Here is a 23,399-nt window from a genome sequence, read left to right on the forward strand (position 1 = left end):
AGAAGAAAGAATGTTGGGGTGAAGAGAGTGGTGAGAGTAGGTGAGCTTGGAAAGGAGACTTGTGTGAGGAAGTACCAGGAGAAACTGAGTGCAAAATGGAAAATGGTGAGAGCAATGACGTAAGGGGAGTGGGGGAGGAATGGGATGTATTTAGGGAAGCAGTGATGGCTTGCGCAAAAGATGCCTGTGGCATGAGAAATGTGGGAGGTGGGCAGATTAGAAAGGGTAGTGAGTGGTGGGAGGAAGAAGTAAGATTGTTTGTGAAAGAGAGGAGAGAGGTGTTTGGACGATTTTTGCAGGGGAATAGTGCAAATGACTGGAAGATGTATAAAAGAAAGAGGGAGGAGGTCAAGAGGTAAAAATGATGGGCAAATGAGAGTTGGGGTGAGAGAGTATCGTTAAATCTTAGGGAGAATAAAAAGATGTTTTGGAAGGAGGTAAATAAATTGCGTAATACAAGAGAAAAATGGGAACATCGTTGAAGGGGGCTAATGGGGAACTAATAACAAGTAGTGGTGAAGTGAGAAGGAGATGGAGTGAGTATTTTGAGGGTATGTTGAATGTGTTTGACGATAGAGTGGCAGATATAGGGTGTTTTGGTCGAGGTGGTGTGCAAAGTGAGAAGGTCAGGGAGAAAGGTTTGGTAAACAGAGAAGTAGTGAAAGTTATGCAGAAGATGAAAGCCGGCAAGGTGGCAGGTTTGGATGGTATTGTAGTGGCATTTATTATAAAGGAGGTGACTGTGTGGTTGACTGGTTGGTGAGGATATTCAAAGTATGGTTCATGGTGAAGTGCCTGAGGATTGGCAGAATGCATGCATAGTGCCACTGTACAAAGGCAAAGGGGATAAAGGTGAGTGTTCAAATTAAAGAGGTATAAGTTTGTTGAGTATTCCTGGGTAATATTATGGGAGGGTATTGATTGAGAGGGAGAAGGCATGTACAGAGCATCAGACTGGGGAAGAGCAGTGTGGTTTCAGAAGTAGTAGAGGATGTGTGGATCAGGTGTTTGCTCTGAGGAATGTTATGTGAGAAATACTTATAAAAAAAAGATGGATTTGTATGTAGCATTTATGGATCTGGAGAGAGCATATGATAGAGTTGATAGAGATGCTCTGTGGAAGGTATTAAGAGTATATGGTGTGGAAGGTAAGTTGCTAGAAGCAGTGAAATGTTTTTATCAAGGATGTAAAGCATATGTATGAGTAGGAAGAAAGGAAAGTGATTGGTTTCCAGTGAATGTTGGTTTGTGGCATGGGTGCGTGGTGTCTCCATAGTTGTTTAATTTGTTTATGGATGGGGTTGTTAGGGAGATGAATGCAAGAGTTTTGGAGAGAGGGGTAAGTATGCAGTATTTTGTGGATGAGAGGGCTTGGGAAGTGAGTCAGTTGTTTGCTGATGATACAGCACTGGTGGCTGATTCGGGTGAGAAACTACAGAAGCTGATAACTGAAATTGGTAAAGTGTGTGAAAGAAGAATGCTGAGAGTAAATGTGTATAAGAGCAAGGTTATCAGGTTCAGTAGGGTTGAGGGACAAGTCAATTGGGAGGTAAGTTTGAATGGAGAAAAACTGGAGGAAGAGCAGTGTTTTAGATATCTGGGAGTGGATTTAGCAGTGGATGGAACCATGGATGCGGAAATGAGTCAAAGGGTGGAGGAGGGGGCGAAGGTTCTGAGAACACTGAAAAATATGTGGAAGGCAAGAACATTATCTCAGAGAGCAAAAATGGGTATGTTTGAATGAACAGTGGTTCCAACAATGTTATAATATAGTTGCGAGGCATGGGCTATAGATAGAGTTGTGCGGAGGAGGGTGGATGTGTTGGAAATGAGATGTTTGAGGACAATATGTGGTGTCAGGTGGTTTGATCGAGTAAGTAATGAAAGGGTAAGAGTAACTAAAGGGTAAGAGGGATTTTGTGGTAATAAAAAGTGTGGTTGCAAGAGCAGAAGAGGGTGTATTGAAATGGTTTGGTCACATGAAGAAAGTGAGTGAGGAAAGATTGACAAAGAGGATGTATGTGTCAGAGGTGGCAGGAACAAGAAGTGGGAGACCAAACTGGAGGTGGAAGGATGGAGTGAAAAAGATTTTGAGCGACTAGGACCTGAACATACACGACGGTGAAAGGCGTGCAAAGAATAGAGTGAATTGGAACAATGTGGTATACCGGGGTCGACGTGCTGTCAATGGATTGAACCAATGCATGTGAAGCGTCTGGGGTAAACCATGGAAAGTTTTGTGGGGCCTGGATGTGGAAAGAGAGCTGTGGTTTCAGCGCATTACACATGACAGCTAGAGATTGAGTGTGAATGAATGTGGCCTTTGTTGTCTTTTTCTAGTGCTACCTCACACACGCATGGGGGGAGGGAGGTGCCATTTCATGTGTGGTGATGTGAATGGATGAAGGCAGCAAGAGTGAATAAGTACATGTGTATATATGTATATGTCTGTGTATGTATATGTATGTATACGCTGAAATGTATAGGTATGTAGAAATGCGTGTGTGAGCGTTTATGTATATACATGTGTATGTGCATGGGTTGGGCCATTCTTTTGTCAGTTTCCTTGCGCTACTTCGCTAATGAGGGAGACAACGACAAAGTATGATAAATGAAAAATAAATCAATGAAGAGATAAGAGAGATGAAAACAAAACTGAGGAAGAGGTGGGTAGATATGGAGTGTGGTGGTGAGTTATGGTATCAGGCTAATGACAAGCTGTTTGTGGATGATGCTGTTGTTTGGTGAGACTAAAAGGAGTTGCAGAAGGTTGTATGTATGTGTGGAGGTGTGTGTAAGCATAGACAACTGAAGGTAAAAGCAAGTAAAACTGAAGTAATGGTGTTTGGAAGGAAACAGAATGAAAACAGAGTGAAAGTATTTTTCTTGCAAAGCACTACCTATTGAGAGAAGAAAGTATACTAAACTGTGTCACAGATATAAGGGAAACAAGACTGGAAGAGGTGAGAGAATTTAAGTGTTTGGGAGCCTGAGTAAATTTGATGATATGGAAGAAGAGGTATGGAACAGATCAGTACAGGGAAGAAATGTACATCAATGAGTCCCTTAACAGAATAATGAATGAAAGAAGTGTAAGCATGGAAGTGAAGAAAGTATTAAGGGACAGCATAGTCCTCCAGACCCTGATCTAAGCAGCTACAGCATGGATGTGGGATGAGTTACGGAGGTCAAGAATCCAGGCAGTGGAAATTAGCTATTTGAGAGCAGCATGCTGTGAGTAGTTATGGATAGTGGGCTGTGGTTTCTGCATATTACACATGACAGTTAAAGAATGGATGTAGGAGAATAAAATGGATATGGGAGAATAAGAGTATTTCTTTATCTGTTCCTGGCATTAACTCATTTATGTAAAATAGAAAAAATTTCCATTAGTTGGAGGTTTACATGAAGAGAGAGAGGGAACTGCATAAAATACACTTCTTTGATGATACGTAAATACATGGGTAACTAAGGACTATATCTTCCAGCTATGGCGGGAGAATGCTGGAGAAATCAAACATCAGCTGGAATTTCAAATGAGAACAAGAACCATTAAACTTTCAATTGATGATTATTGCTCATCATCAAAGAAAAGTTTAAGGGCTAAGCCTCATGTAGTTCCCATAGTTGTAGCTCCTCTGAGTCTAGTTTCATCCATGCTTTTTTAATTCCTTATTTACCACATACTGAGTCAAGTATTACATGATCACATTTCCCAGTTGGTATTTCATATATGAAATTCTTTGACTCTTTACAATCCCTGAGAAGAGTGTGTTTTACTGTTTCATGAACCATCCTGATTCTTCCATCACTGTTATCACTCTACATTTGCTCCAGATCATGTCAGTTCTTCAGAGGATTCTAAACTACCAGCAAGGGATTTCTATCCTTAAGTTCCTCTTTCCATTACATACTGTGTGAATGGGCTCTAATGCCGTGGCTACCTTCTTAGGAACAGGCGTTTGGCTATCTACAAGTATTTTCTGAAACTTAAAGCTGCCTCTCATTAAGGGGAACAGTCCTCCTTTGAATTCTCTTTCCCTCCTTGCTATCATGCATTCCTCTAAACAGAACAGCCAAGATCTAATCTAATGACTAATCTTAGTTTCATCCTGACAACTCTAACTGTACTGGCTATTTTCTCTACTTTGATCCTGGAATTCTACATCTTTACCATTCACAACTACTCCAGTCTGACATTTCCATAACTTAACATTCTTGACCTCTTTCTGATAATGGCAGAGATGTTCTGTTCTCTGACCTTGCCAGGTGTCTACAGACTTTTATCTTCTAACTACTCTCTCTCTTTCCTTGGTCTACTATCTCTGATGAATACCTTACCAAAATCCATTTTATTTTCTAAGTTTGCATGAGTGCAATTACCTATCTGTACTGTATGGGGAAGGAATTTCAAACTTTTGGGGTCCTTTCTCTTGAACATTCAATATTATAAATTCGACTTCTTAAATTCATGTACAGTCTGCATTAACCATGACCTTAGTCATTCTTCTCCATTCATCCACCACTCTTACACATGTACTTATTTCCATCTTTCATATGTTTCTTGTTTTATTTTATGCTATGTCCTCTAGTTGCTTTATTCCTACTTCTCTTGAATAACTGTTCACTGTCCACTCAATGTTTGTGATCGTGTCACCCTTCAATTTTCTTTCTTTCCCTGTAACTTAGCTCTCTTAATTTTGGCACCTTCTCTACTAATCTCTGAACCTCCACTATTTGTTCTTTGTGCTTTTTAAGGTCTGGTGGCCAAACATGAGAAGCACTTTCTAGTTTGACCTTATACAAGAAGACAATTTGTCTCGTTTATCATTCTCCTAATGTAGATCTCAGGAGACAGGTTTGGGATGATGTCAACTCCAAAGTCCTACACACACACACACACACACACAACACAGAACCCACAAGCTTATTTCCTGCTATAAAAATGTCTATTTCACTATGTCCTATCCTTATTACCTTACATTTGCTCAGTATGAATTTCATCAACCATGTATCTTCCCAACGGGAGTTTAGGTCCTCTTGTAAATATAAGCAATCCTCCTTGATGACCTTTGCAACATGTGCAAACATATTAAGATAGTCTATACCTTCAAGCAAGTCATTCACAATCACCAAGATGAATAATGGTTCCCCTCACTCTCACCTTTGCCATTCTTCACCAAATCTCTCTTGATATTTCTTCAAACATAGTGATCAGACATCCCACCAGCTGCCCCTCTCAGCACATTTATATCCAAAAGTCTCTTATTTACATGCCTATCAATTAATATGTAATCTAATAATCCTTGTTCACCATCTGTCCTACTCACATACATATATTTGTGTATATCCCTCTTTTTAAGCCAGGTATTGCCAATTACCAGTCTTTTTTCAGCACACAACTTCACTAGCTCTTCACCATTTACATACATAACACCGAATACCCCATGCACTCCAATCATACCCTCAACTGCCACATTACATACCTTTGCATTTAAATCATCCATCAGTAATACTGAGTTTGGTAAAGTGTGTGAAAGAAGAAAGTTAAGAGTAAATGTGAATAAGAGCAAGGTTATTAGGTACAGTAGGGTTGAGGGTCAATTCAATTGGGAGGTGAGTTTGAATGGAGAAAAACTGGAGGAAGTGAAGTGTTTTAGATATCTGGGAGTGGATCTGGCATCGGATGGAACCATGGAAGCGGAAGTGGATCATAGGGTGAGGGAGGGGGCGAAAATTCTGGGAGCCTTGAAGAATGTGTGGAAGTCGAGAACATTATCTCGGAAAGCAAAAATGGGTATGTTTGAAGGAATAGTGGTTCCAACAATATTGTATGGTTGCGAGGCGTGGACTATGGATAGAGTTGTGCGCAGGAGGATGGATGTGCTGGAAATGAGATGTTTGAGGACAATGTGTGGTGTGAGGTGGTTTGATCGAGTAAGTAACGTAAGGGTAAGAGAGATGTGTGGAAATAAAAAGAGCGTGGTTGAGAGAGCAGAAGAGGGTGTTTTGAAATGGTTTGGTCACATGGAGAGAATGAGTGAGGAAAGATTGACCAAGAGGATATATGTGTCGGAGGTGGAGGGAACGAGGAGAAGAGGGAGACCAAATTGGAGGTGGAAAGATGGAGTGAAAAAGATTTTGTGTGATTGGGGCCTGAACATGCAGGAGGGTGAAAGGAGGGCAAAGAATAGAGTGAATTGGAGCGATGTGGTATACCGGGGTTGACGTGCTGTCAGTGGATTGAATCAAGGCATGTGTATGGGGGTGGGTTGGGCCATTTATTTCGTCTGTTTCCTTGCGCTACCTCGCAAACGCGGGAGACAGCAACAAAGAGAAAAAAAAAAAAAAAAAAAAATCAGTAATACCAAGTTTCACACATCAAAACTGTTGATACACTCACTCATATGCTCCCAAAACACTTGCCCATCATGATCTTTCAACTCATTTCCATTTGCATAAGCATCAATAATCACCTATCTCTCGCTATCCACTTTCAGTGTTATCCACATCAATCTTGTGTTTACATTCTTACATTCTATCACACATTCTTACAACTCCTGCTTCAGGAGTAGTGCTACTCCTTCCTTAGCTCTTGTTCTCTCACCAACCCCTGACTTTACTCTTAAGACATTTCCAAACCATTCTTTTCCTTTATCCTTAAGCTTTGTTTCACTCAGTGTGAGAACATCCAGGTTTCTTTCCTCAAACATACTATCTATCTCTCTGTCAAGAGGGATAAGCACTCCCGGCCTAACTCCTTCTGTTTCCTCTTTTAGAAACTGAAATACAAGAAGGGAAGGGTTTCCAGTCCCCCAACTTCTGCCCCTTTTAGAAAAGAAATCTTACATATGGGATACTCACAGTCAACTTTCAGAGGCAGCACATTTCATGTATGAGATATCAACAGTCAATCTAACATTACCATCACCTAATATTCCTGACCTCTCTGGAGGGGTGATCTGTCATCTTACTTCATTTGGCATCTTCCATGATTTGCCTTCTGATTGTATTCTTAGCTTTTTTTCCTCTCTTCCCATGGTCTATCATGCTTGATGAATACTCTACTGAAGTTCACCTCTTTTTATGTTTCTTGTTTTAGTACTTCCTGGCTAGATGATATGAAGTCAAATATAGCAATAACTGTTCATCCCTAGATTTCTTGATCATAATCAATTCTTCTTTCATTTATTGCAGAGATTGAATTTGGTAATTCTACTGCCTCTAGTAACCCTTTTTTGGCCATTTCCTCTTCTTTTCCTTTTCTTTTAATCTGGTGTATGTTCTTACTCCAGTCCAAAAACAATGATTTATGTCTAACGATCTTGTTAACTAATATTTCTGATTTAGGTGCCATTCACCTGCAGCTGAGTTCATCAGTTTTGTTCATCAACCTCTGTGCCTCACTTTCTCTAAAATCTCCCTATTTGCTAATAAGCACCGATCCTGTAAGTCTGCACATTTTTTAAACTTTCATCCACCGGGCCATACACTTCCCTAATTGTTCTGTCTCTAATAATACACATTATTCTAACTACAGCTTCACTTCAGTTTGTGTCCCAAGGTTCACTTCCCACAGCATTAGTCAACATGCTCTGTCTGCTGGCCATACCTCCAAAAACTGCCCCTCTATCTATCTATCTATATCTCTGATGCCTGTTCCAATTGGAACTCCCTTAAAGGGGTGGCTATGGTAATAGAGTCTCTATAACTAAATAACTCTAGTGCCACTTCTTAGCCTTTAGTGGCTCACCCTTAATGGGCCACTGGCAGAGGTAACGTCTAGTGCAGTGGTTGCAAAGGCTCCTATCTAATGTTCCTGGTGACTACTGAACTCCCTGCCTACTATTTCCAATATTGTGTTAAGGGCATTTCCTTTCGTTCAAAATCCTCTAGGATAACTGGAATAGCCCCTTCTAACCTTCTACTTTTTAGTCAATCTACCTTCAATTCTTTAGTTACATGCTTTATAAACTTCCTCAAATCATACACACCTATATTCATGATCATTCAATTTAATTCCTTATTACCTAAGTTCCTCTCATTCACTGACATATCTCATTATCGTTAAACTGATTTTTGTTTATCTTGTTCCATCTCTAATAGTGTTAATTTTTGATCCTGTTATTTCAATTACTTCAGCTAAAATCTCCAAACATTTGTTCTTTGGTAATACATGTTTTATCCCTTCTTGCTTCCTTTTTGTCAATCTTGTCACAATTGCGTGGTCTTGAAATTCTCCCTTGCCTAAACCCATTTCTGGCTAATCATGCGCATGTATGTAAGTAATTTTACTTTCTTAAACTTATGAATTTATTGTATCCTAATTCAGTGTATTCCATTCACCCACTACTTCTTAACATCCTTTCAAATAAGTCTTGCTGTCTATCTATACTTCAAACAAGTCTCTTTTTCAATTTCAAGTTACTGCCTTTGGTTGTTCTATGTATCATTTAAAAACTGTTTACTATATAAACCATTAAGGTAATTTAAAAGCTTAAATGTGACCAGGTTATCCCTCACCCTTCACTCATCCATGGTGGGCAAATTCATGGTCTTTAGCATTTCTCTGTAACTCAGCCCTCACACTGCCCATCTGTATGAGTTCTTTATGATTCTTTCAATGTGGTCATCAAATCTGAGAAGCACATTTTAATTTTGATCTCATGCAGAATGGGAACAGCTTGCAGAATACTTCTTTATCTATATTTTGAATGTTATTCAATACTTAGGTTGCTACTGAGAGAGAAAAGATAGGTCAATGCATGTTACTCAGCAGGAAGGTGCAGGAGCTGATAAAGAGAACAAACAATAGTTGGGGTATACAAGTATCAACAAACTTCAGCAAGGATATGATAATGTTTTGGAAGGAGACTAACAGTGTGAGAAAAACAAGAGAACAAATGGGAACATCAGTGCAGTGGGAAAATGGGAAAATGGAGAAGATATGGAGTGAGTACGTTGAAGGATAACTGAATGTGTTTAATGATAGGGTAGCAGATGTATGGTGTTTAGGTTGGGAGGTATGCAAAGTGAGAGTCATGGAAAGTGGTATGGAGTAAAGAAAAGTTGTGAAAGCCTTGAGATATGCTGAAACATGGCAAGGCACCTTGAGTGGATGATATTACTGGTAAATTTCTAAAGAAAAGAGGTGACAGTTGCTAATTGGTTGGCTAGGATTTTCAATGTGAGTATGACCATGGCAGAATGCTTAAATAATTCAGGCGAGGGTTCAAATTACAGGCGTATCCTTTGTTCAGTGTACCTGCTGAGAAGTATGGGAGACTGGTAATTGAGAGGGTGGCAGTATGTACACATCATCAGACTGGTGATGAACAATGTGTTTCAGGAATGGAAGAGGATGTGTGGATCATGTGTTTGCCTTGAAGATGTGCATGAGAAATACTTAAAGAAACAAAAAGATTTGTATGTGGCATTCATAAGAGAGCATATTATGGGGTTGATAAAGATGCTCGGTGGAAGATGCTGTACAAATACATGGTGTGTGAAGAGAGCTAATAAAAGCAGTGCGGAGTTTTTATCAAGAGAGTAACGCATGTGTGCAAATAAGTAGAGAGGAAGGTAAGTGGTACAAGAAGGTGGGTCTGTGGTAGGGGTGATTGATGTCACCATGATATTTAATTTGTTTATGGACAGGGTGGTGAAGGAGGTGAATGTAAAGGTCTTTGAGAAAGGAGCAGATATGAGGTCCGCTTGGGGTGGGAAATCCTGAAAGAAGAGTCAACTGCTGTTTGCTAATGATCTGGTGCTGCTGGTCTAAACTGGGAGTGTGTGTTACAGGAAAAAGTTGAGAGTAAATGTAAATAAAAGCAAGGATATTAGGTTTACTAGTGAAGAGAGACACGTTACTTGGAGTGTAAGTTTGAAAGGAGAGAATTTGGAGAAGTGGAATATTATATATACTTAGGAGCAGATACTGCAGTAAATGAAACCAAGGAAGCTGATGTGAACTACAGGGTAGGTGAGGAGGCAAAGGCCTTGGGTACACCAAGAAATGTGTGTAAGGAAAAGTCACTGTCTTTAAGAGCAAAAATGTGAGTAAAATAGTCCCACTGGTGCTGTATGGATGTCAGGTATAGGCTTTAAACAAAAACATGAAGGATAGTAAAGTCAGGGGTTAGTGAGAAGACAAGAGCAAGGGAAGGAGTAGCAATACTCCTGAAACAGGAGTTGTGGGAGTATGTGATAGAATGTAAGAAAGTAAATTCTCGATTAATATGGGTAAAACTGAAAGTTGATGGAGAGAGATGGGTGATTATTGGTGCATATGCACCTGGGCATGAGAAGAAAGATCATGAGAGGCAAGTGTTTTGGGAGCAGCTGAATGAGTGTGTTAGTGGTTTTGATGCACGAGACCGGGTTATAGTGATGGGTGATTTGAATGCAAAGGTGAGTAATGTGGCAGTTGAGGGAATAATTGGTATACATGGGGTGTTCAGTGTTGTAAATGGAAATGGTGAAGAGCTTGTAGATTTATGTGCTGAAAAAGGACTGATGATTGGGAATACCTGGTTTAAAAAGTGAGATATACATAAGTATACTTATGTAAGTAGGAGAGATGGCCAGAGAGCGTTATTGGATTACGTGTTAATTGACAGGCGCGCGAAAGAGAGACTTTTGGATGTTAATGTGCTGAGAGGTGCAACTGGAGGGATGTCTGATCATTATCTTGTGGAGGCTAAGGTGAAGATTTGTATGGGTTTTCAGAAAAGAAGAGTGAATGTTGGGGTGAAGAGGGTGGTGAGAGTAAGTGAGCTTGGGAAGGAGACTTGTGTGAGGAAGTACCAGGAGAGACTGAGTACAGAATGGAAAAAGGTGAGAACAATGGAAGTAAGGGGATGAGAAGAGTGGGAGGTGGGTTGATTAGAAAGGGTAGTGAGTGGTGGGATGAAGAAGTAAGAGTATTAGTGAAAGAGAAGAGAGAGGCATTTGGACGATTTTTGCAGGGAAAAAATGCAATTGAGTGGGAGATGTATAAAAGAAAGAGACAGGAGGTCAAGAGAAAGGTGCAAGAGGTGAAAAAAAGGGCAAATGAGAGTTGGGGTGAGAGAGTATCATTAAATTTTAGGGAGAATAAAAATATGTTCTGGAAGGAGGTAAATAAAGTGCGTAAGACAAGGGAGCAAATGGGAACTTCAGTGAAGGGCGCAAATGGGGAGGTGATAACAAGTAGTGGTGATGTGAGAAGGAGATGGAGTGAGTATTTTGAAGGTTTGTTGAATGTGTTTGATGATAGAGTGGCAGATATAGGGTGTTTTGGTCGAGGTGGTGTGCAAAGTGAGAGGGTTAGGGAAAATGATTTGGTAAACAGAGAAGAGGTAGTAAAAGCTTTGCGGAAGATGAAAGCCGGCAGGGCAGCAGGTTTGGATGGTATTGCAGTGGAATTTATTAAAAAAGGGGGTGACTGTATTGTTGACTAGTTGGTAAGGTTATTTAATGCATGTATGACTCATGGTGAGGTGCCTGAGGATTGGCGGAATGCATGCATAGTGCCATTGTACAAAGGCAAAGGGGATAAGAGTGAGTGCTCAAATTACAGAGGTATAAGTTTGTTGAGTATTCCTGGTAAATTATATGGGAGGATAGTGATTGAGAGGGTGAAGGCATGTACAGAGCATCAGATTGGGGAAGAGCAGTGTGGTTTCAGAAGTGGTAGAGGATGTGTGGATCAGGTGTTTGCTTTGAAGAATGTAAGAGAAATACTTAGAAAAGCAAATGGATTTGTATGTAGCATTTATGGATCTGGAGAAGGCATATGATAGAGTTGATAGAGATGTTCTGTGGAAGGTATTAAGAATATATGGTGTGGGAGGCAAGTTGTTAGAAGCAGTGAAAAGTTTTTATCGAGGATGTAAGGCATGTGTACATGTAGGAAGAGAGGAAAGTGATTGGTTCTCAGTGAATGTAGGTTTGCGGCAGGGGTGTGTGATGTCTCCATGGTTGTTTAATTTGTTTATGGATGGGGTGGTTAGGGAGGTGAATGCAAGAGTTTTGGAAAGAGGGGCAAGTATGAAGTCTGTTGGGGATGAGAGAGCTTGGGAAGTGAGTCAGTTGTTGTTCGCTGATGATACAGCGCTGGTGGCTGATTCATGTGAGAAACTGCAGAAGCTGGTGACTGAGTTTGGTAAAGTGTGTGAAAGAAGAAAGTTAAGAGTAAATGTGAATAAGAGCAAGGTTATTAGGTACAGTAGGGTTGAGGGTCAAGTCAATTGGGAGGTGAGTTTGAATGGAGAAAAACTGGAGGAAGTGAAGTGTTTTAGATATCTGGGAGTGGATCTGGCAGCGGATGGAACCATGGAAGCGGAAGTGGATCATAGGGTGGGGGAGGGGGCGAAAATTCTGGGAGCCTTGAGGAATGTGTGGAAGTCGAGAACATTATCTCGGAAAGCAAAAATGGGTATGTTTGAAGGAATAGTGGTTCCAACAATGTTGTATGGTTGCGAGGCGTGGGCTATGGATAGAGTTGTGCGCAGGAGGATGGATGTGCTGGAAATGAGATGTTTGAGGACAATGTGTGGTGTGAGGTGGTTTGATCGAGTAAGTAACGTAAGGGTAAGAGAGATGTGTGGAAATAAAAAGAGCGTGGTTGAGAGAGCAGAAGAGGGTGTTTTGAAATGGTTCGGGCACATGGAGAGAATGAGTGAGGAAAGATTGACCAATAGAATATATGTGTCGGAGGTGGAGGGAACGAGGAGAAGAGGGAGACCAAATTGGAGGTGGAAAGATGGAGTGAAAAAGATTTTGTGTGATCGGGGCCTGAGCATGCAGGAGGGTGAAAGGAGGGCAAGGAATAGAGTGAATTGGAGCGATGTGGTATACCGGGGTTGACGTGCTGTCAGTGGATTGAATCAAGGCATGTGAAGCGTCTGGGATAAACCATGGAAAGCTGTGTAGGTATGTATATTTGCGTGTGTGGACGTATGTATATACATGTGTATGGGGGTGGGTTGGGCCATTTCTTTCGTCTGTTTCCTTGCGCTACCTCGCAAACGCGGGAGACAGCGGCAAAAAAAAAAAAGAAAAAAAAAAAAGAAGGATAGGGTAAATGTCTTAGATGTGAAACATTTGAAGACAATATGTGGAAGGAGGAGGGTTAATCGAAAAACGTATGAGAGGGTAAGAGAGAGGTGTAGTAAGAAGGGCATGTAAGAGAGCTAAAAAGGGTGTGCTGAAAAGATTTGGAAACATGGAAAGGATGAATGAAGTGAAAGATACTTTAAAGGGTCAATGATTGAACATTCCAGAGTGTACAATGTGTGCAAAAGATACAGCAAACTGGAGTGACATGGTTTACAAGGGACAATATGATGTCAGTGAGCTATACTAAGGCATATGAAGCAGTTGAGATAAACCATGAAAAGGACCTGGTTGTGGAATGGGGGTGTGGTTTTGGTGGCTGTGTGGAAAGAGAGGTCACTGTTTTTATGAGCAAAAATGGAGTATAATAATCATGTCCCATTGATGCTGTAAGGATGTGACGTATGGGATTTAGACAAAAACATGAATATCGGGTGAATGTCTTGGAAGTGAAATGTTTGAGGACACTATGTGGTGTGAAGAGGCGTTAACTGAATAAGGTATGATAGGGTAAGAAAGAAGTGTAGTAGTAAGAAGAGTATGGTATGAGTTGAAAAGGGTGTGTTGAAATGGTTTGGACACATGGAAAGAATGAAGAGAAAACAACTGAGGGTGATAAACGAAAGGGAATGAGGAAAAGAGGGAAACCAAAGAGGAAGTGGAATGATGAAGTGATACATGCCTTGAAGGGTCGGGATCTGAGCATGAGGGAGGGTGTGATGTGAGCAAAGGATAAAGCAAATTGGAGGGAATTCATTTCCAAGGGATAACATGCTGTCAATGAGTTGAACCATGTCATATGATCATAGCAGCTAAGGTAAACAAGAAAAGGTCTGTAAAGCCTGGTTATGGATAGGAGGCTGTGCTTTTGGCCCAATATACATGACAGCTAGAGAATGGATACGAGCATATAAAGAAATTTCTTTGTTTGTTCCTAGTTCTATCTTGCTGATGCAGGATATGGCAAATATGAATGAAAAAATAATAATGAAAATGAAATACCACTACTAATAATAATACCATGGAAAGATAAAAGACAATTATTACTATTTAAGATATCAATTAGCATAATTTCAAAGTTTCAAAATAAAAAAGTGCAAACCTTCCAATGTTCAGAGTCAAAATCATCATGTTGTGCTGGCCAGAACTGTGGAAACCCTTGACTCTCATCCACAGATGTAAGAACCACAACTGTCTGAGCATTGTGATCCCATACCATCTGCCAGAAGTCAAGAATGGTAGAATGTAGAGGGTGCTGAGTGGCAATAAACTCTCTCAGTCTTTGGTGACCCATTAGCCAGGTGGCATTGATATAATCTGACCCATCTACACCAGGTTTAGGTGTCAGGTGTACACGGCCATTCTCCATTGGTAAGTGGTCAGTGCTGCGGTTCTTTTCCCTGTTAACTGGCTTAACTGCACTAACCATATTGAAATCTCGCGGCTGGAAATGTGTCACCAGCTGGAAATGAGAAAAAATGCATAAGATAAAATTTTCTGAAGTTTAAACAATGACTACACATAAGATCTTGCCATTTTGTAGAATAACCATGTAATAATTTATCACAGGTGTAAAAAATAATAGGGCTAGTTTTATTTTATTATATTATTATACTTTGTCGCTGTCTCCCGCGTTTGCGAGGTAGTGCAAGGAAACAGACGAAAGAAATGGCCCAACCCCCCCATTACACATGTATATACATACGTCCACACACGCAAATATACATACCTACACAGCTTTCCATGGTTTACCCCAGACGCTTCACATGCCTTGATTCAATCCACTGACAGCACGTCAACCCCGGTATACCACATCGCTCCAATTCACTCTATTCCTTGCCCTCCTTTCACCCTCCTGCATGTTCAGGCCCCGATCACACAAAATCTTTTTCACTCCATCTTTCCACCTCCAATTTGGTCTCCCTCTTCTCCTTGTTCCCTCCACCTCCGACACATATATCCTCTTGGTCAATCTTTCCTCATTCATTCTCTCCATGTGCCCAAACCACTTCAAAACACCCTCTTCTGCTCTCTCAACCACGCTCTTTTTATTTCCACACATCTCTCTTACCCTTACGTTACTCACTTGATCAAACCACCTCACACCACACATTGTCCTCAAACATCTCATTTCCAGCACATCCATCCTCCTGCGCACAACTCTATCCATAGCCCACGCCTCGCAACCATACAACATTGTTGGAACCACTATTCCTTCAAACATACCCATTTTTGCTTTCCGAGATAATGTTCTCGACTTCCACACATTCTTCAAGGCCCCCAGAATTTTCGCCCCCTCTCCCACCCTATGATCCACTTCCGCTTCCATGGTTCCATCCACTGCCAGATCCACTCCCAGATATCTAAAACACTTCACTTCCTCCAGTTTTTCTCCATTCAAACTCACCTCCCAATTGACTTGACCCTCAACCCTAATGTACCTAATAACCTTGCTCTTATTCACATTTACTCTTAAATTTCTTCTTCCACACACTTTACCAAACTCAGTCACCAGCTTCTGCAGTTTCTCACATGAATCAGCCACCAGCGCTGTATCATCAGCGAACAACAACTGACTCACTTCCCAAGCTCTCTCATCCCCAACAGACTTCATACTTGCCCCTCTTTCCAAAACTCTTGCATTTACCTCCCTAACAACCCCATCCATAAACAAATTAAACAACCATGGAGACATCACACACCCCTGCCGCAAACCTACATTCACTGAGAACCAATCACTTTCCTCTCTTCCTACACGTACACATGCCTTACATCCTCGATAAAAACTTTTCACTGCTTCTAACAACTTGCCTCCCACACCATATATTCTTAATACCTTCCACAGAGCATCTCTATCAACTCTATCATATGCCTTCTCCAGATCCATAAATGCTACATACAAATCCATTTGCTAGTTTTATGTACCTGATATCGGAGTTGGTTCTTCACAGTCTGAGAGGATCATTTTAAAAATGAGACATAATGGTAAAGAGCATATCTAAAAGGGTAAAAAAGCATAGCAAGTAAGCCAATGAATGTGCATGCCACATCACTAACTCTTCAACAACCCTAAAATAATATCAGGGTTGCATACTCCAAACTAGATTAAAACATGGTCTCAACCAAGTAGCCAAAACCCCTTATTCACCAAAGCAATTTTTCTCCATCTATCAAATGATGCCTAACTTGTTGGTAAAAGAATAAATAATATTAACTTAATATGGAGAAACCAGAACTAAATTACTCCTATCAATATTACATTTTTTTTCATGTAGGAGGCCTCAGCCATGGACAAACATCCACATCAATAAGAAATATGAAAAAAGTTACTATATGCCTTTTTCTTCTCTTCCACGGCATTTCTAATCTCTTCTGTCCATCATACACTGCTCTTTTTATTCCTGTGTCTCTCACTAACTTGCATCCAACAACTGATTCTACAACCTTTAAGAGTGTTTCTCTAAACATTTTAAACACCTCACTCACACATGACTGCATTCCTATATTCACTGCACTTCCATCTAGGGTTTCACTTACCTTCCTTTCATACTCCTCTCTGTATTTTTCCACATTTATCTTTTTGCTAGCCAACACTTTTATCTCTCCATTTTTCCTTACACCATACCTCCACTTCTCCCTGATCCTCATTCTAAGAACCGCAATATGGTCAAGTCTCCAGAGAATCCAGCACATCCAGCACAGCCTTTCTCAATCTTCCGTCTACTACCACATAGTTAATCAAAGCTTTTGCTCTCCTCTTTCATCATTCCTTATCCATGTATATCTGAGGATCATATTGTGCTGAAAAAAGGTATTTCCAAGGAACAGACCCCTCTCAGAACAAATTTCCATGAGATAGATTCCATTCTCATTTACTCCAGGCACTCCCCATTTACCAACTATCTCACCACCAATTTCATCACATCCCACTTTTGCATTCATATCACCCAATATGGCTACATTTCTCTCATTCTCAACACTGTTCATACAGTCATTCAAATTCCTCCAGAAAAGCTTCATTTCATACTTATCCCATACAGACTTCATATTCATAGGTGCATATACACATAGTCATGCATACTTTACAATCCCAATCTTTTCTTTCCTTTCACCATACTATTCTTGATCCATTCCATCCATGCCCTGTAACACCATCCCATACTCTTGCTGATAGCTGAACTGCCATCTTTGCAGATTATTCTCTTAGAATTATATGTATGCCTCTAGCTTTTACCACACTAATCTGAGAGTTTCCAATATATTCCACAATCACAAACAGTTTCGAAAGGATCCAATGGTCTGTTGCTGTTTGAATTCCTTGGTATTCCTTGTAGAAGTAATGTTACGAGTAAAGTTATAGATATACACAAGTAGAATACCGAGATATGATGGCTTATAAACACAGATATGGAGATGGCTGAAGATTGTCATATAAGAGAGATACGAGAACTGCAGGATAAAAAGGAAGGCAGAAAATAAGTGAGATAGCTTACAAGTTAGTTGGGTATCAACAGGAAAGAACGAAGGGCTGCAAGGTGGGAGGTGGCACTGATGATAAAAAGATGAAAAGACATACCAATGACTAAATGGGAGCTGATCAACCACAGGACAATGCAAAAAACAGAGCAGGAACCATAAGAAAAATGTAATGAAATGCTTTTCATGTACAGGCAAAGAAAATACTGAACAAAACAAGAAAGCATTAAAATTTCATTATAACATATAGCAGAAAAAGCAAGATTGAGAATGGGATTCTACACTTGTGAAACATTCTTTCTATATGCATAAATATATAATCAAAGAGGTATTCTTTGTATGATGTACCAAAGTAACAGAGAAATGTAACAAACCTTAAACTGATGACTCAGAAGATACCAAGGCTGTGGTTTCTCCTGGGAACCTCCTTGAGCTTGTAGCATTCGTATATACCGACTAAGCCCTGCCCGTGGAATATTTGTATCTCCACTCTGGATGGCCTCCAACAGAGCATCATGTATAAAGATATACTGTTCCTCTGTCTAAATGAAAAAGAATGACAAACACTTGATTAGATCAAATTCATAATAGAGTTTTTATAGTAGCTTCTATACCTCTTGCTACACTTACAACCATTATACAGTATGTTAGAAAAAAATAAAAGCTTGAAAACTTTCATATTTCAATAACATAATATACTCTATATTTCAATTACATCATAAAACAGGGTGGGTTATGCAGAAACATAACTGTACAAAGTAACCATTACACTTTCATTGATTCCTCCAATAAAACAACTTCATGTGCATTCATTCCCTTATTTTGAATGTTCCTATTACCTTCTTCCTCTCTCTCTATTCCCATATACCTCCATCTAATATAGTCCATTAATTTGTCATCTTTATGTGTCTATTTCACACTTGTACTCATGTAATTTTGTTTACCACTCCATCAAAATGCCGTCTCTCTCTTTGTATTCCTGCAACTAACCTTTTCAGTGCACAATGGTTTTACTAAACTATGTCCCAAAGTGCAAAAAACAGCAAGATATTTCATCTAATCCAATCATCTGATAAAAAAATATCATAGTTATTCTGTTCTTATGAATTAACATCCCAAAACAAATGACCATCAAAGTGAAACGCACTGATCACACAAACACAATACAACTCAACTCTGATTCTGTTGTTCTTTATGGGGCCCTGCCTCCTGTTCTCACAAGTGTTTCCTACTCACTCTCATCATCACTGTACTTAAGAAGGTAAAAGGAAAGTGTGGTAATAAAAAGAGAGAGCTGAAGAGGGTGTGCTGAAATGGTTTGGACACTTAAAGAGAACAAGTAAGGAGGGGTTGAAAAGGAGGAAATATGTGGCAGAAGTGGAGGGGATATGGAGAATGGGAGACCAAACTGGTAATGGAAGGATTAGGTGAAAAAAATATTGAGTGATTGGGGATTGAACATGTGGTATATAAGGGTCAATGTGCAGTCAATGGACTGAACCAGGGAATGTGAAGCAGCAGTAGAAACCATGGAAAGATCTGTGGAGCTGTAGCAAACTACTGAAAATATATAATTATCTGCAATGTGATTATCTTAAGCAACCAAAATTTACTGCAGACTACTTTGTAAAGAGTATGATTGCTCTGTTACCAATTCAAATTGTTTTCAAGTAATGGTGATTATTTTAATTACTGCATGAGTCTGAAGTACGACTCTGAAGTATGACAGCTACTTTTTTACCCCAGTGATGCACTAGTAGCACCCAGTGATTTTAGCTTAAACCTATACCTTTTTTTTTTTTTTTATACATGACTGCTGTTTCCCACATTAGCTTGGTAGTGCTAAGAACACATCCAGCTGTCATGTGTAATGCACTGAAACTATAGCTCTCTATCCACAACCAAGCCCCACAGACCCTTCAATGCTTTAACCCAGGTGATTCACACGCGCTGGTTCAAACCACTGACAGCATGTCGACCCCAGTACACCACATCATTCCAGTTCCCTCTATCCCTTGCATGCCTTTCATCCTCCTGCATGTTCAGGCCCCGATCACTTGAAATCTTTTTCATTCCATTCTTGCATCTCCAATCTGGTCTTTGTTCTCCTTGTTCTCTCTGCTTCTGACATATATAAACTGTTTGTCAACCTTTCCTCACTCATTCTTGCCATATGTCCATACCATTGCAACACATCCCCTTCAGCTCTCTCGATCACACACTTTTCATTAACACATATCTCTCTTACCCTTTCATTACTTAATCAAACCACCTCAGGCCACATATACATATTATCCTCAAACATTATATTTCCAACACATCCACTCTCCTGCAAACACACTTCACAACCATAAAATATTGTTAGGGCAGCTATACCTTCAAACATACCTATTTTTGCCCTCCTGGATAACATTTTCTCTTTCCACACATTCTTCAGCACTCCCAGAACCTTTTCCTGCTCACATGGTTCCATTCGCTGCCATGTTCAATCCTAAGTATTCAAAACACTTCACTTTCTCCAAGTTTTCTCCAAGGCAAAATCACTAACCTATCCCTCAACCCTGCTAAACCTAATAACCTTGCTTTTATTCACACTTACTCTCAATTTTCTCCTTTCACATAATCATCCAAACTTAGTCATCAACTGCACTTACTCACACAAACCCACCACCAGAGCTGTATCATCAGCAAACAACAACTCACTTCCTAGGCCCCCTTGTCCCTTACAGACTGCTTGCTCACCCTTCTCTCCAAGACTCTTGCATTTACCTCCTGGTGGGAATGGATGAAGGCAGCATGTATGAATATGTACATGTGTATATATGTATATGTCTGTGTATGTATAAGTATGTATACATGAAATGTATAGGTATGTATATGTGCACGTGTGGGCATTTATATACATACATGTGTATGTGGGTGGGTTGAGCCGTTCTTTCATCTGTTTCCTTGCACTACCTCACTAATGTGGGAGACAGCGACAAAATATAATAAATAAATATACATTTCTTTTTTTTTAAATTATTCGCCATTTCCCCGCGTTAGCAAGGTAGTGTTAAGAACAGAGGACTGGGCCTTAGAGAGAATATCCTCACCTGGCCCCCTTCTCTGTTTCTTCTTTTGGAAAATAAAAAAAAATAAGAGGGGAGGATTTCCAGCCACCCGCTCCCTCCCCTTTTAGTCGCCTTCTACAAATACATGGGAAGTATTCTTAGTCCCCCATCCCCAAGAATTGGACCTGGGCAACCAAGAATGGCTGGGGGATAGTGTATCCTTTTATTGCTGATGAGCCAAAAACCTGTCTTTCCTAAGGACATATAAGTGAAAAATTTCAGACTGATTTACAGGTAAACATTATATTTGGGGTTTCCACAGCACACAGGAAGTTGGCTATGTCCACTAAGCAGAAAAACAGGTCAAGTAGTGAAGTGGTCTTATTTATACATCTGTAAAGTGAATGCATGACAAGTGAGAAGTAAATGTTCAGTTTACTGCATTTTGGTTATGAGTCTTGTAATATGCAGAGCTGATATATATATATATATATATATATATATATATATATATATATATATATATATATATATATATATATATATATATCCTCCCCTCCTTGTATTAACTTTCTAAAATGGGAAACAGAAGAAGGAGTCACGCGGGGAGTGATCACCCTCCTCGAAGGCTCAGAGTGGGGTGCCTAAATGTGTGTGGATGTAACCAAGATGTGAAAAAAGGAGAGATAGGTAGTATGTTTGAGGAAAGGAACCTGGATGTTTTGGCTCTGAGTGAAACGAAGCTCAAGGGTAAAGGGGAAGAGTGGTTTGGAAATGTCTGGGGAGTGAAGTCAGGGGTTAGTGAGAGGACAAGAGCAAGGGAAGGAGTAGCAATACTCCTGAAACAGGAGTTGTGGGAGTATGTGATAGAATGTAAGAAAGTAAATTCTCGATTAATATGGGTAAAATTGAAAGTTGATGGAGAGAGGTGGGTGATTATTGGTGCATATGCACCTGGGCATGAGAAGAAAGATCATGAGAGGCAAGTGTTTTGGGAGCAGCTAAATGAGTGTGTTAGCGGTTTTGATGCACGAGACCGGGTTATAGTGATGGGTGATTTGAATGCAAAGGTGAGTAATGTGGCAGTTGAGGGAATAATTGGTATGCATGGGGTGTTCAGTGTTGTAAATGGAAATGGTGAAGAGCTTGTAGATTTATGTGCTGAAAAAGGACTGATGATTGGGAATACCTGGTTTAAAAAGCGAGATATACATAAGTATACTTATGTAAGTAGGAGAGATGGCCAGAGAGCGTTATTGGATTACGTGTTAATTGACAGGCGTGCGAAAGAGAGACTTTTGGATGTTAATGTGCTGAGAGGTGCAACTGGAGGGATGTCTGATCATTATCTTGTGGAGGCTAAGGTGAAGATTAGTATGGGTTTTCAGAAAAGAGGAGTGAATGTTGGGGTGAAGAAGGTGGTGAGAGTAAGTGAGCTTGGGAAGGAGACCTGTGTGGGGAAGTACCAGGAGAGACTGTGTACAGAATGGAAAAAGGTGAGAACAATGGAAGTAAGGGGAGTCGGGGAGGAATGGGATGTATTTAGGGAATCAGTGATGGATTGCGCAAAAGATGCTTGCGGCATGAGAAGAGTGGGAGGTGGGCTGTTTAGAAAGGGTAGTGAGTGGTGGGATGAAGAAGTAAGAGTATTAGTGAAAGAGAAGAGAGAGGCATTTGGACGATTTTTGCAGGGAAAAAATGCAATTGAGTGGGAGAAGTATAAAAGAAAGAGACAGGAGGTCAAGAGAAAGGTGCAAGAGGTGAAAAAAAGGGCAAATGAGAGTTGGGGTGAGAGACTATCAGTAAATTTTAGGGAGAATAAAAAGATGTTCTGGAAGGAGGTAAATAGGGTGCGTAAGACAAGGGAGCAAATGGGAACTTCAGTGAAGGGCGTAAATGGGGAGGTGATAACAAGTAGCGGTGATGTGAGAAGGAGATGGAATGAGTATTTTGAAGGTTTGTTGAATGTGTCTGATGACAGAGTGGCAGATATAGGGTGTTTTGGTCGAGGTGGTGTGCAAAGTGAGAGGGTTAGGGAAAATGATTTGGTAAACAGAGAAGAGGTAGTAAAAGCTTTGCGGAAGATGAAAGCCGGCAAGGCAGCAGGTTTGGATGGTATTGCAGTGGAATTTATTAAGAAAGGGGGTGACTGTATTGTTGACTGGTTGGTAAGGTTATTTAATGTATGTATGACTCATGGTGAGGTGCCTGAGGATTGGCGGAATGCGTGCATAGTGCCATTGTACAAAGGCAAAGGGGATAAGAGTGAGTGCTCAAATTACAGAGGTATAAGTTTGTTGAGTATTCCTGGTAAATTATATGGGAGGGTATTGATTGAGAGGGTGAAGGCATGTACAGAGCATCAGATTGGGGAAGAGCAGTGCGGTTTCAGAAGTGGTAGAGGATGTGTGGATCAGGTGTTTGCTTTGAAGAATGTATGTGAGAAATACTTAGAAAAGCAAATGGATTTGTATGTAGCATTTATGGATCTGGAGAAGGCATATGATAGAGTTGATAGAGATGCTCTGTGGAAGGTATTAAGAATATATGGTGTGGGAGGCAAGTTGTTAGAAGCAGTGAAAAGTTTTTATCGAGGATGTAAGGCATGTGTACGTGTAGGAAGAGAGGAAAGTGATTGGTTCTCAGTGAATGTAGGTTTGCGGCAGGGGTGTGTGATGTCTCCATGGTTGTTTAATTTGTTTATGGATGGGGTTGTAAGGGAGGTAAATGCAAGAGTCCTGGAAAGAGGGGCAAGTATGAAGTCTGTTGGGG

General features: G+C 40.3%; 1 protein-coding gene across 2 annotated transcripts in view; it reads right to left on the reverse strand.

The window, feature by feature from the left end:
- The window catches only part of Ptp99A (Protein tyrosine phosphatase 99A), a 1,440,930-nt gene that overhangs the window by 51,507 nt on the left and 1,366,024 nt on the right, over positions 1-23,399 (reverse strand). For both annotated transcript variants that reach the window (XM_071662728.1, XM_071662717.1), the window contains 2 exons: positions 17,949-18,116; positions 14,201-14,560 (listed from right to left, as the gene is read on the reverse strand). In XM_071662728.1, the coding sequence (XP_071518829.1) occupies positions 14,201-14,560; positions 17,949-18,116 (528 nt within the window). The remainder of the gene's footprint in view (positions 1-14,200; positions 14,561-17,948; positions 18,117-23,399) is intronic.

The sequence above is a fragment of the Panulirus ornatus genome, chromosome 1 (assembly GCF_036320965.1).
Source record: "Panulirus ornatus isolate Po-2019 chromosome 1, ASM3632096v1, whole genome shotgun sequence".
NCBI lineage: Eukaryota > Metazoa > Arthropoda > Malacostraca > Decapoda > Palinuridae > Panulirus > Panulirus ornatus.